The sequence below is a fragment of the Helicoverpa armigera genome, chromosome 9, assembly GCF_030705265.1.
Source record: "Helicoverpa armigera isolate CAAS_96S chromosome 9, ASM3070526v1, whole genome shotgun sequence".
Taxonomy (NCBI): Eukaryota; Metazoa; Arthropoda; class Insecta; order Lepidoptera; family Noctuidae; genus Helicoverpa; species Helicoverpa armigera.
This window is the reverse complement of record NC_087128.1, coordinates 6,051,909-6,069,799: the sequence shown is the minus strand read 5'-3', so window position 1 is coordinate 6,069,799 and position 17,891 is coordinate 6,051,909. Positions and strand designations below refer to the sequence as shown.

Here is a 17,891-nt window from a genome sequence, read left to right as displayed (position 1 = left end):
TTTTCTCATTAACTCGTTGTGTGTCATAGCGCAGAGATATACACGAGACACATTTGATTTTCTATTGTTTTATAATTAGCAACGTACAAGACAAGAGGTTAATCATAATATGTAAAGGTAGAATTCCGTGGGTCGCGGCTGACGCAGCCGCGCGCGGCCTACGACAGTCGTCGGCCGCGCGCGACAATAGTCAACCTATGAAAATGTATGGCGCCGCTGCCGAGGCTAGCGACAGTCGCGCGCGGCCGACGAATTTCGTAAGCCGCGCGCGGCATTGTGTTGAAATTAGTAGATTTTGTTCGTCCGTTCCCTCTAGTCGAAGTGCTAATTGATATCCTTGAAGAAGAAGAGGATGACGTGTTGCTGTGGCTGTATTATGAAAATATATTACCAATCGACCCTATCTTTAAAAAGTAGAAATGATGAAGGATACTATAAAATACTGATTCAAAAGCATTTGTATTGTAATGAAAACAAAAAGAAGTTTTGCCGACTAAATAAAAAACAATTCAATTCTGGTTTTACTAAGATTCCACAGATGTTAATAAGCGCTAGACCATGTTGAGATGCTTACGGCCGCGCGCGGCTTACGAAATTCGTCGGCCGCGCGCGACTGTCGCGGACCTCGGCAGCGGCGCCATACATTTTCATAGGTTGACTATTGTCGCGCGCGGCCGACGACTGTCGTAAGCCGCGCGCGGCTACGACAGCCGCTAGCCACGGAATTCTGCCTTAAAAGATCGTTTATAAAAGTGCTCAGAAACTAGCCATAGGTTGGTTCTGATTGCTTGCTATAAATAGAAGGTGGTTTAAAAGGCAAAAAATTACGTCTAATCGCAGTATCGAGATTACACATGAGATTACACGCCTGGGAAACATGCGATTTTTTGTGGTTTTCGAGTTAAACTTTGACTACAAGATTCTGGTCAAACAGACCTAACTTTGAATTCTCCATAAAACACGCGAATAAATAAACATGTGAAATTATTTCAAGAACTAACCTACACCTAGCTTTCATAATACATATAATAGATCGAGAGCCAGCGACAGCCAGACCTTCGTTATTTTATAAAGGCTGAAACGTTGTGTGTGCATCTACCTTGCAGTAGGGATGATCGATAGACTACTACGAAGTTTGACTGACGGTTACTCTGCAAGTACCCGCATAAAATAGGTAGGTAGCCTTTTAGGGTCAATTCTCACTGAAAGAGCAGCGGCTGGCAGCGGCCGTAAGAGCGCGGCGCGGCGCGGCCCGCCGCGCTCGCGCTCCATCACTTGCATTTACGGCCGGTGCTTTTTCAGTGGGGATTGACCCTTAACCTATCTCAATACATACTTATATGGACTCATAAACGCGATCAGGTAGTTAAAACAGAGAAGGTGGTGGAGGTGGAATGACTACTATTTAGGTAGGTACCTACAACGAGACCAGGGGCCCGATTCTCCTAAGTTAATAATGTCAAATTTGATAAATCTGTGAACGCAACTAAGTTTTGATGTTCTATTGAGTTTGGACCATCCTTTCGATTTTTAAAGTAGGGTAGGGTGGTAGCCAATGAACCGCGTGTACACTATGAACCATAGTACCTACCGGCCATACCTAACGTTGCTAGCTCGCGCAAAAATTATGTCGAGACTCCCTTGCCACGTCAAGAAGTTTGGTCTATTCGCCGTGGGTCTGTCGCGATATACTCACCTGTGAGCCGCGTCTTAGTCTTCTACTCAAGCAAAAACGACAAAAAAAGGTGGGTTTCTTTTTGTTGTCACTTTAATAATCTAACTGTTACTTAACTATGTGTGAATTGTATATGTAATGTAGATCATTAGGCTTGTCTGAGACTATTTTTTGGAATTAATTCTCAACGGTTTTTGTATAAAACATGACCTAACATTTCCTAAGAGGGGGTGGGTACGCTGTGAGCCATTTATACTGGGTAAGCAATGAACCACGGTTCATTGTGTATTGTGTACCACATCTTAGTGCTTTGTATGATATATGAACAGGTGGGAAGTATTATTAGACAGTTAACCTCTCCCTCTTATTATAAAACGCGGTATCAAATAAGTATCGGCTTTTGTACTACCTTTAATCCACCTTTAAGTACGACCTTGAAAAAACGTTATTACAAAACGCAGTTTATCGCAAGTCCTATTACTATCTGTAGTACAAAAGATAAACCATCGAGCCCCCTAGTTTAACTGCAGTACTTAGTCGACAAACGTCAAATTCCGACATTATTTACTTTTGAGGTTATTTGTTTTGTGATGAAAAAAAACGAAAGTGGATATAAGTATGTGTGATTTGTAATACTTGGATGTGTTAGAATACTATTGAGAGTGTCCGGGTACCCAACAGAATGCGTCATCGACAAAATCTCTTCAAATTACCTGACGACAATTTTCGATATAAATATCGATTTACGTTTTTCGAAATAATAGTCAATTGAATGCATGATGATAATCCAGGATGATCCTATGATGCTCAACTGGGCTCGCCATAAAGTAAGTAGCCTTTACAGTGCAAGTAGGTTGCCAAAACATCCTAATTAATTGTATAAGAGTGGAAGTTTTTATTATGGATGTTTGTTTATGTTCCACGCATAAACTACCACATAGATTTTGATGAAACTCCGAAAATATATCAGATTATCATACAGTCTACTGTTTATTTACAGATTCAAGACTATTTTGGCGTTTTGCACGCCGTATCTCTGCCAGTAATATGCAATGTTTGTAAAAGACTGGAAGCTTGCTAAAATGTACAAAAATGCCTAGATGAGAAAGGGAACAAGATTGTGTGATGAAGAACAGTGTCCAACATGTATCAGTGCATTTGACTGTATAAACAGACATCGGAATAAAATATAATTTTCTACTTTTATGTTGTTTCAAATGTTTCATTTTCTTTTGGTAATTTAATGCACACGATATTCTGTGTGTAAGTTATTGTGCACTTCATTTTGAAGAGGTTCTAATTAGATGCACAACGTCTTATTTAATCATTTAAATCGGGATGAAAATAATCCAAATTATTTCTAACCTAAAAACAAAACATAACTCGGATACGCGCGCTGACGTTCCGTTATACGCGCAAACTCGATAGTTGTTTAAAAGAGAATAATTGGATCATGTATATCGTTAAAAGATACTAGAAATATAAAGTTACCTTTAAATAATAAAAAGTAATATTTTCAACTGCAGAGATATTTTTTTATTATCATAGTTATTTATTTTTCATCAAAATAGACTTAACAAAATAATGTAAAAAGGAACGGCGCATAGAATTCGGAACGATTGATCGAATGATTTAAATATTTGTTGCTTATAATCTGTGGATATTATTTGAACCATAGACAAATCGAAGTACTAAACAGTCTTCTCTTAGTCTACGTTTTGTAATAAGGATGTAAAGACTATCGTAAGTACCGTAACAAACCAAGACGTCTTCAGTCGGGTTTAAACCACTACTTGCGGCAGTTTTTATAATAAGAGGGTTAATGTGAGTACCTATAATTAATTACCATTATTCGTCTATTTCAGCATGGGGCAAAACACGGTAGGGAGGAAAGCACGTAAAAAAGGTATCACACCGCGGAACCTACACAAAGAGGTATAGAAAAAACAGTTGTCGGGATTAAGCATTCGAAAAGCAGCAAATACTGCAACCTTCTCTATCCAGTATTGCGACAGACGAAGTGTTTGTGCGAAGATATGTCACAAACAAAGTACAGGAACAATCCGTCTTGTAGAGTAGAGCCCCATTATGATGCAAGTAAATTTTTTACTGCCCAACATGAAGACAGCATAAAGAAATGTTGATTGTTACAATTTGTGACAATAAAAAAACATAAGTCTGAATGTGATAAAAACACGTCGACTTTATAATGCTAAGAGCATTTTAATTAATATAAATATACAAGTACAAAATGTTTTTTCTTTTTTCCCGGAAAGAGTTTGTGCGTAACTTTTAACATGTTCATAATTATTGTTAAAAATTAAGTTTTAAGGCTGATTTGTTGGTTCTTATATGTATGTATAACCCGAAACTTAATAATTATAAAAAGTGATAAATAGTGTATTTATTTTTATTTAAAACAAATAATAATGTTTTTTTTTATATTACCGTGATTCATTGTGTACCTACCACATGGTTCATTTAGTACCACCCCCCCGGTTCTTTGTGTACCCCTAGGAGTACGCTATGAACCATTTCTCATGTTTTAAAAAAACATGTATAAAATAGGCAACAGCAAATGTTTTCCACTTATTTCAACACAATTTGGCAGCTTATTAAATAACCTATCATTTGAGACAAAAATATTTTCTTAGACTGTAAAAACGAGCGCGCTAGAGATCTCCAAACTTTTGGTGGTTCAATGGCTACCACCCTACCCTAGTTGTATACATTGTATACTATTTGTTTTGCTTGAGGTACCTACAATTTACTTTTTTGGCGGATTCATCTTCTTAATGCGTGGATCAGGGGCCCGATTCTCCTAATTTTACTTAAGCGCCATTCGATTGACGTTCGACTCGATTCGACTGAGATCCAATCCCGACTCGATTACGATTGAAGCGTATGTGGCATTCCGCTATTTTTTCTTTGAAATAAACGTTTTTATCCTTTTCTGTCATTCAATAATGAATCATTTTGTCTGCAAATGATTGTACAGCAAACTACCGTATAGACCAAAATCATCAAAATAGCAGACCAATCACACACCAATCAAATGTCAATCGAATACGATTGGTCTTTTATTAGTAACAGAATGCCCGATATGGTTAAAACTGCTATTACGATCATATTGCGATTCGATTTCTATTCGATTTTGACATTATTAACTTAGGAGAATCGGGGCCCTGTAGGGTTGCAAAACTTTGCAAAAAAAATACCACCACACTGAATCATAAAAGGATTTTAGGTATCAATAAAAAACGCTTTAGCAAATAAATTCATGATTTTATTTTTAATAAATAAAAAAAATCAAGAAAACACTCTTTCTGAGAATTTTCCATATATTAAAATACATGATACAAAAGATGTCAATACAAACTAAATCACTTGGTGCAAAGGCAAGCCTGTCGGTTGGGGTTGCCCACCACCGGGCGCGTCTGCCTCCGGCGAGAGCTATCTATGCAACAGGCGAGTGGAAACCGAGGATAGCCTCTTCAACTACATTTTAACAAAACAACTATCATCTTAAAGATTAACAAAGATACAATGTGCTTTCCTCGTGGAATGCATCTTTGTAGGCATCTCTAATTTTGAATGTAAAATATATGTATTTGATCATGATTTTAAAATAATATAGAGGTATATAAAAAAAGCGCATTTATTACACTTCAAAAGTGAACAAAAACGAGTTAATTTAGTTTTATGTAATACAATAAATAAAAATATGATAAAAATTATGTATCTAAATTAAGTGTGAAATAATTTACTACATCTTTACATCTAACCGATATAAATGTATTGCAACACACTAAGGAGCTTTGGAACCATTGAGTAATTCGGGGCTTACATTAAATTTCAGCTGGTAAGTAATCTCGAACAATAAATCTAAAACTTGTGATTCATCTTTGGTTTTCTGGACATGTAGTCGGCTGTAGTTCCATAACTCCTCATAGTACGCAGCCTGAGCACCGGCCCTGCACTGCTTCCTCGCAGCAAGCCTATGCTGGACTGCGATCCGTCGTGATTAATTCATAAGTACTTATATAAGTTACAGATCTACTGCAAAGCTGATGTATCCTAAAGCAAATAGAGAACTTTATTAACCAATCAAACATGTTATACGCCGTTTTTATTTCAAGTTAATATTTTTCGAGTGAACTGATGTCAGACTATGATCCGAAGTGAAATATGCCATACATTTCATTAAAAATATACTTTCTTAATTGTTACAGACTATATTATAAGAGCCGATATTGTAACTTAGTGACTAAAATTACTACTGAGACAGTTACAAGAAAGACGCAATACAAAAGTAAAATATTTGCTAAAAAACATCACAGCTCACAAGCTAACGTGAAGGTGACGCGCATAAGGAGGGACTAAGCGAAAGGTGCAATGAATGATAACCTACAATTATGCAACAACTATGTGTGTGTAAAATGTTTCAAGCAGTAACAAACGTACCGTTACAGTTTAATATTTCAAGTCACTGGAGCTAAATGTGATTAGTTGAAAGAGATTTTCATATTCATACTTGAATATAAAAATCGCCCACTAAAATCGAATCGCGTATCAATCTGGCGCAGACCGTGCCTAGTGACAGTGAACTTGCTTGTTGCAGCAAGTCGTCCAGGCACATGCACGTGGAACCAATGCTAACTCACCGGGTATGAGCGGATACCTGAAGCTTTATGTATCTGAATTATTATGAACTTTCTCGTTATCACCCATGACACCTTGTGAACATATTTATACCAAAGGTTTTCGTTTCGTTAACTAAATAAATGCTCGCATGCCGGCATATCAACGCTTATCACAATATATAAAAATATATATTAAAGAAGCTTAAACTACAACTACACATTGAAGATGCACACTGCTCTGCATTTGCCACCACACGTGGAATTGATAACAACGCCGACAGTAACATACATATGAATATATTTTTTTTGCTTTTTTTATTTTTATTTTATTTGTGCGGCAGCATATGCAAGTCTGCAATTAATTCACAGCATATTCTTAAAGATAACGAGATATTGCATCTTGGAAATTGTTTTATACCCATATGAGAAAGAAATGAGAGCACTTATATCCCGTTTATTTCACACAATTGGTAACTGGCTCGGTATGTCTTTGTACTGAATGATTGCTCACGTCTCAGTTTGCTGCATTTCTTCCTCATGCAGATAAATAATCTCTAAGTTCATCAAACATTTTAATCGAGTTTAAGCATCCATAATGAGAAACTAAATTAATACTTTTTGTCATTTCATAAAAATATTATATCTGATTTAAAAATAGCAACATTAAAAGACCATTGAAGCTTCGGTCTGCTCAAACCGTAATACTTTTATTTAGAACTGGTATTATATCGAATTTATATGAAACCTGATATATTATATCGCAGAAAGCTATTAACTGTTCTAAATCCATGTGCACTTATAGACGTTAATATTAGGTAGCCCAAAACATTAAGCCTAAGAGAATACTACCAATATTTTTCTTTTTTTTTGTTGCACTTATTATTAGGCTTTCCATAAACACATAGTTATAATAATGGTTATGATTTAAAATAATTATTTTCGTCGCCCCTGTAAGGTACATCTATGAAGTTTCATTTAAATTCTCTATGATGTAACTGCTATCTCTTCAACTCTCATCTGTAAAAAATAAGTATTTCAAAATAAGCATCGAGATTTTCAAAATGGTATTTAAATGGACTTGTTAAGTTTGAAACGTGTAACTGACCTCGTGCGCCAACAATGATAGATTTTCGTTTGATATCTTGCGCGGGCGCCGGCCGCACCACGCCGGGAGCCCCGCCGCCCACGAGGTGCCCGCCACCAGCGCGAATGGGTTTCGCTGAAAAAGAACAATGTTAATTAGGTACATACTATTTTTCTTCAGTGATAATTTATTTCTCATTCGTTATGTTCTGCTTACCAATTTGGGCTTGTGGGCCTCGCCGGGCGAGATTCTTCGCACGCACTGCTTCCTTAATTCTGTCAACTTCAAATTGATATCTCTTACGGTCACGCATAGCGCCGTCCTTTGCTTCCTGCCAACCACAAACAGAACACACATAAGTCACACTGTAGATAACGCGTAGCAAGTAGATAGATGAAGATATTCAAATATTATTTTGTTATGTTCTAGTGATAATTATGTAATTTACCTTGAGTGCCGTTTCCAGCGCCTTGACGCGCTCCATGGTGGCTCGCAGACGTTTCTCAAGCTTGGGCACTTCGCAGCGCAGGTCCGCGTTGTCGCGCACGAGTTGCTTGTGCACCTTCGTCAACTGCTCCAAGTTGTTCTCCAAGAATGAGATCTTCTGCTTCTGAGCCAAAGAACCGCCCTCTTCTTCGGCACCTTCCTCCGAGTTGTTGGATTTCTTTATCCTTGCCTGCGCGAGTTTACAACAACGTTATAGTAGGAAAGTATATTAAAAAAGTATCTGTATTTTTCTCGTTCATAGTAATGTACTCACCTGCAAGTCCTGTACAAACAGCTTGCGCAGATTATGCAGTGTCTGCAGCTCCTTGGCCACAGTGTCCTCCAATCCTTTAAGATCAGCGCGTGCTTGTTCACGCCGCTCCACGCTTTGACTGTTTGTAACAACACGTATAATTAGTAAACTTAAACACTATGGAACTTAATGATAGTTAATGGCCACCCCTTATTACCTGCGAACAGATGTGAGCTATCTAACTGCCAGCACGCACCCATCCATATACATCGCCGCTCCTTGTACTTAGGCCGTGTTTTAGAAAATGCCAACCCTCGGCAGAATGAATATGAATGGGATACGTGCGGAATAAAATGATAACTCAAAAGTAAAAAGCGTAAGGCGTTACAAGACCTCGCACTACGTCTACATTGTACTTACATCAATCATAACAATGTGTAACACATAAACGTTTTATCGCTTCTTTCAAGCAATTTAATCTAGAAGAGTGTATTGAAGGAGGAATGTTCTAAATTGCATCGATTAAATTGCTAGACCAAAGGTACGCCTAGTGTGTTTAAGTTACATGCCAATCAAATACATGTCTCGATAATATTGTCCCAAAGATTGAGAGGAGTTTTGTTGCGGTATCTTAAACACAGAGGCGACAATCACTCTTCGGCAGTTCGAGTGCACACAGACTAGGGAAGTGACATGGACACTAGGAATAATATAATGCGGTAAAATGCAATCAAATACTAGAGTAATGACAAACATAATAGTGGAATGAATTATGCTTCATGCAATATTACAATATTAGTTAAATGCGATTCAATACTGTGATATTAATTGAGGAATGCTAAAATGGTTCTTAACTGTAAATGCCTTAAAACAGACACGGCAGTTATAAACAAAATTATTACTAAATGGTTCCATATCGCCTGTTATCTTACTTTAAAATACCTATCAATGTATCTATCATCTAAATCGTCTCTAATAACTTTGATTAAGTATAAGACCTTATATGGACAAACGGTGAGATGAACTCTATTGTACCGAAACACGATTATATCCATGCGAAGTTAGCTATAACGGTTCTCAAATTGTATAAAAAAATAGTTTGATAAAAATATTACTCGCCGACTCTCTATACAAACACTCAAGATTATTTACAGCTATATTTACATGAAAATATTGTTTTACTTTATTGTTTTAAATTGCTGCTTCGTATATTTGCGACTAATTTGTGCAAGCATCAACGTCAATTTATAATAGTTGATAATTTACGTATTACAGCAATACAAGCTGTTCTAACAAACGACTAGGGGTTAAGTAATTTAACGTTACGCTATCAATTGTAAATAAATCTAAGAACACATCGTTATTAAAAACGAAATCCGTTATAAGGAATATTTGTCGCAGCTGTACAAATATCTGCTAGTAAACAACGCAGTAAGGCAGTGACATGAACAACATAAAAGGCGCAACCGTTCATATACGCTTTTATCGTCATATTAATATTAACAACCGGAATGATCACAACGCGATTATTAATGACGCAATGTAGTATAGAATATTGCTTCAGTTATTCTACTACAGTCTTCACTGTTTTTATGAAAAAGTTCATGCTAAGTAAATACGAACGGTAATAAGAACATGCTACAATATAGCAGAATACTACAACATTCAAATATTAAAATTATCTTACAAGCAAAATAATTAATATAAAGTCTATGATTGACTAGGCATTAAATGCTTTATCGACTGGTGTCATGATTAGTCATTAAAGCCAAGCGTTAAAAATGCTTAAAAAAATATGAACATATCGTTTTGAATATCAAAACAACAATAAAATCACAACTGGCTTACATCAAATTACGACTATATGACCGATTTAGGTATTTGTACTATTTGCTAAACTTGTGGAAATGTAAGCCAGTCGCGAGTCATGATAGCGTCGCTATTATTTAACCGAACAAATAAATGTATGGATCTCTCACACTCGTATTAAATAAACTGAGCTATAGTCATCACGTCGTTCAGCAATCTATTCATGGAATTTTACTATAATCTGAGCTGGTCTCATTTGACATATTTTCAATAAAATAACATGCCCACTAAAACCAATTCCGATTGGCTTAAACAATTATTGCTGATTTTAAAGGCACTGCAAAAAATATTGTCTGGTGTACAGAGATCCACATACATATCACAGAAAACATGTAACGAAGCTTAAACCAAAACAACAATTTGTGGATAACGATGGGTGAGTAGGATCATGGTGACAGATATTAGTAGATGCAGTTGGAGGGGGTGGATGTTGCAGGAGTGACGGGGACTTGAGGACTTGGGGATTGCCGAGAGCGACTTCTCCTCTTTGGCAGAAGCTTTTTCGATATCAAGGCCCATTCCATATGCAAATCCTAGTTTTTCCCTCTTCGGCGATATGATGTAGTCCCTAAAGTTATCGCTCTCGTCTTTCAGCACCATCTGCTGATTGACGACCTCTTTCTCGGCTTTATCGAGAATACGTCGCGGTGAACGTGACACTAACATGAGTTCCTTGAGCTTGGCAGACTTGTCGGCCTCCTCGCGCTTCAGCTTCTCGTAGTCGTCCTGGAGTTGCTGGCGAGCCAGTGTCAGTTCCTGGTACGTACTGTGGACAAATAAATGCACGTTAATATTGTGTTTTTAATTCATTTGGTAACGTTCTCTTTCTCTCCTGTAAACTCTAAAAGGTTTACTATAACTTAGTGGTAGATGTAATACTTTGGATGGAAAGATTGAAGAGTGTCAATTGTCTGTTGTTTACGCAAATTCTTTGATGAGCTACAAAACAATGCTAGTACAGTAGTGGTGTGTACTGACTCCTTGAGGTCCTGGTGGTGGCGCTGCAGCGCGGCGAGCTCGTCGCGCAGCGCGGCCAGCTGCGTGGCGTGCGCGGTGCGGAGCTGCTCCAGCTGCGCCTCCAGCGCGCTGCGCACCTGCGAGTCCGCGCGCTGCTCCGCCGCCGCCAGCTGCACGCGCTCCGCCGCCTAAACACGATCATCATACATTAACTGTCGTTCAAAATATTCTGCCGTATCTGTTGTTTTGTTTATTAGAAACTGAAATTGAACTTTAATTGCATGAGTTTTATGTGAAAATTCTATCTCTAGTACACGACTGATAGAATATTGAGAACGGCGGTAACAACTGATAGAACATTAAGAACGGCGGTAAATCTTACCCGGTCAACTAGTCCCTTATTATTTTAAATCATGAGATGTAGTATGTGTTGAGCGCAAATCACCTGAACTTTCAGGTTTACCTCAATAATTTATACTATTACAATCTTTTAACATTTCTTCCATTTTCTGTACATATTGTTACTTGAACCTAATATACTTCAAAATTCAGTAATTGAGTATCAACAAGCATTCATCGACTCTTCTAGCTACATAGAATGTGACTGACCTGCAGTCGGGCGCACTCCTCGCGGAGGGCATCAGCGGCCTCCTCGAGCTGTCGCTTCTTGTTCTCTGCCTCGCGCATGGACTCGGCCAGCGACGCGCAGCGCGCCTCGTGCTGGGAGATCAGCAGCCGACACTCGCCCAGCGAGCGCTCGTACTCCTCAATCTGTTTACGAACATCAAATTAGAAGATTAGATTGGTGTAGCTACTTTCCAGGTCCTTCATCACGCGTGGAACTGCTCCTTGTGCCTAAATGTTTCTTCCTATAACATCAGCTATCTGCTAGTGAAATTACCCTGACCGAAACGAACACACAGAGAGAAAAAAAATGTTTTGATGAAAGTATAGATGACAGAATTATCAACTTTAAATTGAATACACACCTTCTGGTTAGCGTCAATATTAGCGGACTCGAGCGAGTGGCATCTCTGCACGATATTCTTGACCTCGCTCTTCATCTTGCTGATATGGAGCCGTGCCACGGTGAACTCTTCCTCAAGCTTGCCAACAGTGTCGACGTTCAGTTTGAAGTCCAGTTCGGAGCCCCCGACGGCAGCTCCGATCTCGGCAAGATCTCTCAGAAGGTTGGTCAGCAGTTCAGCAATGCGTTTGCGCTGGTGAGCTGACAGGTCGCGAAGTTGCTGGAGTTCGGATGTCGCACTGGCCAAGGCACTCTGAAGACAAAAGAATAAATTGTATTTACTGTTGGGCAGGTAGATAGATTGAAATGGAAACCCTCTCCATATTGCTATGTAACTTCACATATAACTTCCATATTTTAAATTTGCTTAAAATACTGGTCAGGACGGCCCAACAACTCTTTCATCCATCAACGCAGCTGGCAATACTAAGTATAAAAAACCACATACCTGCTTGGTCTGCAACTCCTCAGAGAGCTGGTCACACTCGCGGCTCTTGCTGTCGACCTCCTGCGACTTCTGGTCGTAGTTGACGGCGAGCTCCTCGAGCGCCTGCAGCACCTCCTTGACCTCCTCCTTAGCGGCCTCGTTCTCTTGCTGGATGCGGTTCATGTCGCCTTGCAGAGCCTCGTAGTCGCGTCTGATAGGAATATTTCATATTCATATATTTGTTTACAGGTCGTATGTTATAACAGGTGTTGAAGAATCTTAACACTAGGTATAGTTACAAGACCCAGCTTAGATGCAGCAAAAGAAGTATTCAGAGTGGTCTAAGTAGTAAAAAAACAGTGTTGTAAGTTCTAACATATAACAGACCAATATTATGTGCGAATTTTGACGAAATTAAAGTAGGTTTTACATCAATTTTCATTCGACGCGGGTGAAACCACAGGCGGAAACTAGAGTATATAAAATACAATTATACAAATAATTAACCTGGTGCAGGCAATGAGTTCCTCCTGCTCCATCATCTGGTCCTTGAGTTTCTCCACCAGCTGCGAGTGCTGGTTGATCTCCTCGTCTTTGTCGTCCAGCTGTTGGTACAGGGCTTCCAGTTTGCCTTGCATTGCTGCATCTTCCACGGCACTGGATACCGCAACCGGTACCGGCTAAAAAAGACAAATTGTTTCATCCCTAACTCATAAAATAACGCATCTTTTAAGAATCATACAATCATTACGTTTTGATGTTGATAAGGCATTTACGCCTGTCCTTTTTGAAGGACGCCACGAATAAGGTCAACATGCTAAGTATGTCCTTCTACTTCTACATATATGCGTTTATGGAATCTCGTTCAACATTACGTTTATCAAAACAGCATAAGCCGTTTCAAGGTCTTGTATAACTGTTTATAACAAAGGAATGTTCTACCAGTTACAATAGTTGTTGTTAATTGTACTCCATTCATCTGTATTACATGGATTCTTATGAACATCCCATTCTGATATGGTTCGTTGAATGAATCATTACATACCGCCGCAGGTGGTTTCTCTTCAATGAATGACGTAACGGGAGTGACGGCCTCGATTTCTTGCAGGTTGACTTGTTCTTCGATGCGCACGGTCTCGCCAGAACGCCAGCGGTTCAACTCTGCCTCGAGTTTTTCGACCTGATAAAATAATTATGTAATAAAATAATGTTGCACTCTAGAGGTAAAACTATGTAATGTATGGGAAAATCCTGACCTTGCCCTTCAGCCTAGCCACCTTCTCCTTTTCTCTCTCGTAACGACGCTTCCATTCCTCAGCAGTAAGCTCCTCGTTGACGCAGACAACGTTCTTGACAGTTTTGGCTCTACAAAAGCATTATAAGTTAAAGCAAATATAAAACTATGGAGGAAAATACATATCTTTAAATGTTCATATACATTGTGTGTCCCTAAAGTGTCAAGTGATGACTGTCTTTTGCATTGATGACGCATGTTTGCACAGTCATTAATTACATTTGTTTAATTCTGATCACTGATGCAGCTAAAACTTTATAACAAACAATACACATACCTTTTACCAAAGTCAAGTGTACTCTTGGTCTCGCTCTCGTTGAACGACGCGGGGGAACAACAGATGACGATAGTGGTCCTCGCGTTACCACCGAGAGACTCTTGTAAGATACGCGTCAGTTTAGAGTCTCTGTACGGAATATGTGATTTGTTTCCATCGGCCAATGCAGAAATTACATTACCCAACGCCGACAGTGATTTGTTAATGTTTTTAGCTTCATCAAGGACTGTACCTTCAGCACCAGTTTTAGAAACCTGTTAAAACATTTGTCTTGATAGATGATTCTGGTTTATTGGATTTATCATAATTATAACACTCGTAAAATACAAATTATGTGATATATATGTGCGTTAACTAGTGAAGGTTGAAACATCAACATAATAAGTCACGAAACAGAATTGCAATAAAAGTTACCTTTTCAGAACCAGCCAAGTCCACCAGATATAACTTGCCCGAAAGTTTCTTTTGATTTTCGAGGTTCTCTTGTTTTACATTTATGAGGAAGACGGAATGAGATCTAGATGAATGTTCATTCATGTCTGAAGTAAAAATTGTTGGTTAGTAAGTGAACATAACACAAACATTTTGTATTTTCATATGTATTTAGTACTTACTTGTGACTGCAATGTGTCGATTTGATTTGCCCTCCTCAATAACTTCAAACACTTCCTCAGGACTTGACACAAATCTTTCTGTAGCACCTTTGACAAATGGGACTCTGTTTTTGTCTTCATGAACACTGAGGTTCACTTTTGAAACTGTAAAAGACAATTTGCTCTGTTAGATATCTTAAAAACAAAAAAGAAATCCATTTAAATTAAATATTGTATCTCTTACCATCTAACAAATCCCTGATCTTGTCCATGTAAATTTCAAAGTATGACACTTTAATGTGAAATTCCAAGTTCTCTTCCATGGCATAAATATGATTGAATATATCATTTACTATCCGTGGAATTATACCCTGTTTCCCTGGATCCCCTAAAATACAAAAATATTTCATTAGAGATGATAATATGATGTATTTTACAAGGTGATATCCTAATTTCACTAGACATACCTATGACACCTTCCATAGTATGTGTTTTTCCTGAACTGGTCTGTCCGTATGCAAAAATAGTGCCGTTGTAACCAGCCAGCACATCAGACACGATACTCTTGGCAGCTTCATTGTAGACCTTCTCTTGGGTTGCATTTGGTTTGAATACTTTGTCAAACAAGTATACTTTACCCTAAAAATATTTTTATTGCAAATAAGTGACATACATAGCATAGTAATTATAAATGAAATAAAATGTTGAAAATTAAGAATGAATTGAATACGCAATTCAGACATACTATTATGAAAGTTTCATTCTAAATAACTCTTGTGTAGAATGCGAGACATTGTAAAGAGTATTTATTGCCCATAAGTATATGATATAATGTTCAAATGTTTTATGTCAGTAGAAAAGAATATTACCTCAACATTACTCTTGTTTGTTACTTGAAAACTAACTCTTTTCAATACTGATTGTATATTATATGGTAGTATGTAAAACTAGATTCATAACTGCATATTACTGTTGCATGATTGATATAGTTCAAATTGTTAATGCATTAGTCATTTCTTAGATGAATCTCTCTTACAATGTTTAAAGTTAAAACATTTCAACACATATGTTAACACATAATATTTTTGTTTTAAAATACATTCCATAGGTATATGACACACCAAACAAGGCAGTTCAAGAAAATAATCATCTTTATTGCAACATTCATTAATTATGAAGGCCAGAGGCTTTCACAAAAAAAATATATACCAAGATTGTATCATGTTTCACTATCAGATTCATTTCCTGCATCAAAATACTGAAGCCATAGTTTTATTTGAATAAAGTTAAAATATAAACACAAGAGTATAAATAATAGGTTCTTAGCCTTATATGGTAGCAGCTTAGCTCTATAATAGTTTTAATCAAGTTCTGGTTTGTATAAATACTTGACTCATTGTCTGAAATTAGGTGTTAAACTGACACTTCCCTTCCAAGGCTAATTTACTGGATACTTATGTGGGCTCTCTGACAAAATGGATCTCAAGTCTGTTCCATGTTGCTTTTAGGTTATTGACTTCTTTAGATTGCATATATTTTTTTTTATATATTGCTTAGACTTATGATACAAAATATTATAATGTAAAACCAGATCACTAGTTGATTAAATTATTATCAATCAATTTTGTATTACAGTTATTTTATGTGGAAGTTTGACTAAGGAGTTCAATGTATTGGTAGGCAGTATTATTAACAGTTTATTTATAGAAACCTCATTTTCAAATGTTTCCTGTACAGTCTAAACTAGTCTGAAGCTAAAACATACTGTAGATAGACTGTTCATACATCCCAAGATGAATCAGGTCAACATACATAAGTATCTGACATCATCACCTAGACAGTCAATAAACTTTACTCTCAAGCATTTCAGGAACTTAATGAGACCCAATTTATATACTCTACATCAAATTATATCAATAATATTTACAATATAATAAGTTTTTATGTAAAAATAGATCGGAATCTGATATGACCGCTTATCAATGCCAAAAGATAAATTGAATATTTTTTTGCAAAAATGCAATGACTATGAAAAGGTAGATAGGTACCCCCTTATTTAATAGTAATTTCTTAATTCATGTGTATTATTCTTTTTTAGCCTATATTTATTAAGGTTATAAAAAAACTGAAAGTAAATCCATATACATCATATATCAACGCTGGATGTGATATCCAATATCCCAACCTAATTAATAGTTCTAATTGCATAGTCTACAGGATGCAATAAATTATGTAATAATTATAGGGTCAGTAAGGCCAACATCTTGATATATTTAGCACTGTATCTTTGAGTCATTACAAGAAGTTGATATTTTCTGTGCTAATTAATTATTAGGATCTGGTAAATAATTATCGATCATAGAAAAATCAACACATTTTTAAAAATAAAATTGCACTATTTGTAGTTCTATTTTATAAATCCTAAAGATCCATAAGAAATCTTAGAATAATTTTAGTATTCCTTAAATACAAAATGAGGGTAATATAAGAATTAAAAAGAAAGCAGTTAATTTAACGAAAAATACGATCCATATTGAGTGCTATGCACTGAAATATTTTCGACCAATAAATACAGTACAATTAGTGCTAAAATCGTGGTATACCAACTCAGGTCAAGGTCGAGGAGGTATTTGTATTGATTTTCGACAAAACAAAGACGTTTGTAGTTAGACAGAGATTATTCGGTAAGATTCTTTAAATTTACACGATCATAATCATAACCATCGAAGCGGAATGAAAAAGAAAGGCCATTTCGTAGCAGGTGAACAACTCGTAATGTATTAGTCATCATGATCTAATTTAGGGCGATGATAGGGGAAAGCAATCCTGCAACCAAAATCATTTCAACTTACCCCTATAGAAATGCAATTGTCATCGGGTCCTGAAGGGAATTTCACAATAAATTTTGATCCAGCTTTTTCTTCAGAGTCATTCAGTGGCCGAAATCGGCAAACCACTCTGATGCTGTCTTCAGCAGCAATCTCGCGATCAGCTGCCATTTTCAAAAAATAAAATAGCTTACACTACACTCCGTCTAAGCAATTAAAAAATAAAACGATTTGGGAACATAAAACCGTGCATGAAGAACTACAAAGTTAAAATTTTGTCACTGAAAAATCTTCATGACAGCAATATCAAAATGTCGGCCATATTCTTCGAAGAAGAAAGGCCAGAAGTGTCTCATTGGCTGAACGATCGACAAGCAACCAACATAATGAACAAAATCGATTTGTAACCACATTGCGTTCATAACATATGATTTGTTCATTTTTAAAACTCGTACAACTTCAAGGATTCATTTTATAC

The 17,891-nt window shown here is 37.0% G+C and overlaps 1 protein-coding gene and 1 long non-coding RNA gene across 2 annotated transcripts; one reads left to right on the top strand and one right to left on the bottom strand.

Moving 5' to 3' along the window:
* The first annotated feature begins 1,803 nt into the window (after positions 1 to 1,803).
* On the top strand, positions 1,804 to 3,829 carry LOC135117343 (uncharacterized). Its single transcript, XR_010276826.1, has 3 exons — positions 1,804 to 2,502; positions 2,676 to 3,418; positions 3,541 to 3,829. It is a non-coding gene; the product is annotated as an uncharacterized LOC135117343 (long non-coding RNA).
* A 1,110-nt stretch (positions 3,830 to 4,939) lies between these two features.
* Positions 4,940 to 17,780, bottom strand: LOC110369894 (kinesin heavy chain). Its single transcript, XM_021325501.3, has 19 exons — positions 17,438 to 17,780; positions 15,053 to 15,224; positions 14,830 to 14,973; positions 14,607 to 14,750; positions 14,407 to 14,531; positions 13,993 to 14,246; positions 13,678 to 13,786; positions 13,467 to 13,601; positions 12,929 to 13,101; positions 12,443 to 12,632; positions 11,957 to 12,247; positions 11,577 to 11,738; positions 10,989 to 11,155; positions 10,675 to 10,776; positions 8,163 to 8,280; positions 7,851 to 8,078; positions 7,619 to 7,733; positions 7,424 to 7,537; positions 4,940 to 7,335 (listed from the first exon to the last, which is right to left on the bottom strand). The coding sequence occupies exons 1-19, from the start codon at positions 17,582 to 17,584 to the stop codon at positions 7,325 to 7,327; spliced, it is 2,901 nt and encodes a 966-aa protein (XP_021181176.1). The 5' UTR covers positions 17,585 to 17,780; the 3' UTR covers positions 4,940 to 7,324.
* Positions 17,781 to 17,891: the final 111 nt, after the last annotated feature.

Excerpts from the sequence above, each read along its gene's own strand:
- LOC110369894 (XM_021325501.3), bottom strand. The coding sequence starts at position 17,584 with ATGGCAGCTGATCGCGAGATTGCTGCTGAAGACAGCATCAGAGTGGTT. Across the intron at positions 11,156-11,576 it reads AGGAGTGCGCCCGACTGCAG|GCGGCGGAGCGCGTGCAGCT; the intron begins GTCAGTCACATT and ends GATCGTGTTTAG. Across the intron at positions 7,734-7,850 it reads CGCTGGAAACGGCACTCAAG|GAAGCAAAGGACGGCGCTAT; the intron begins GTAAATTACATA and ends TGTGGTTGGCAG.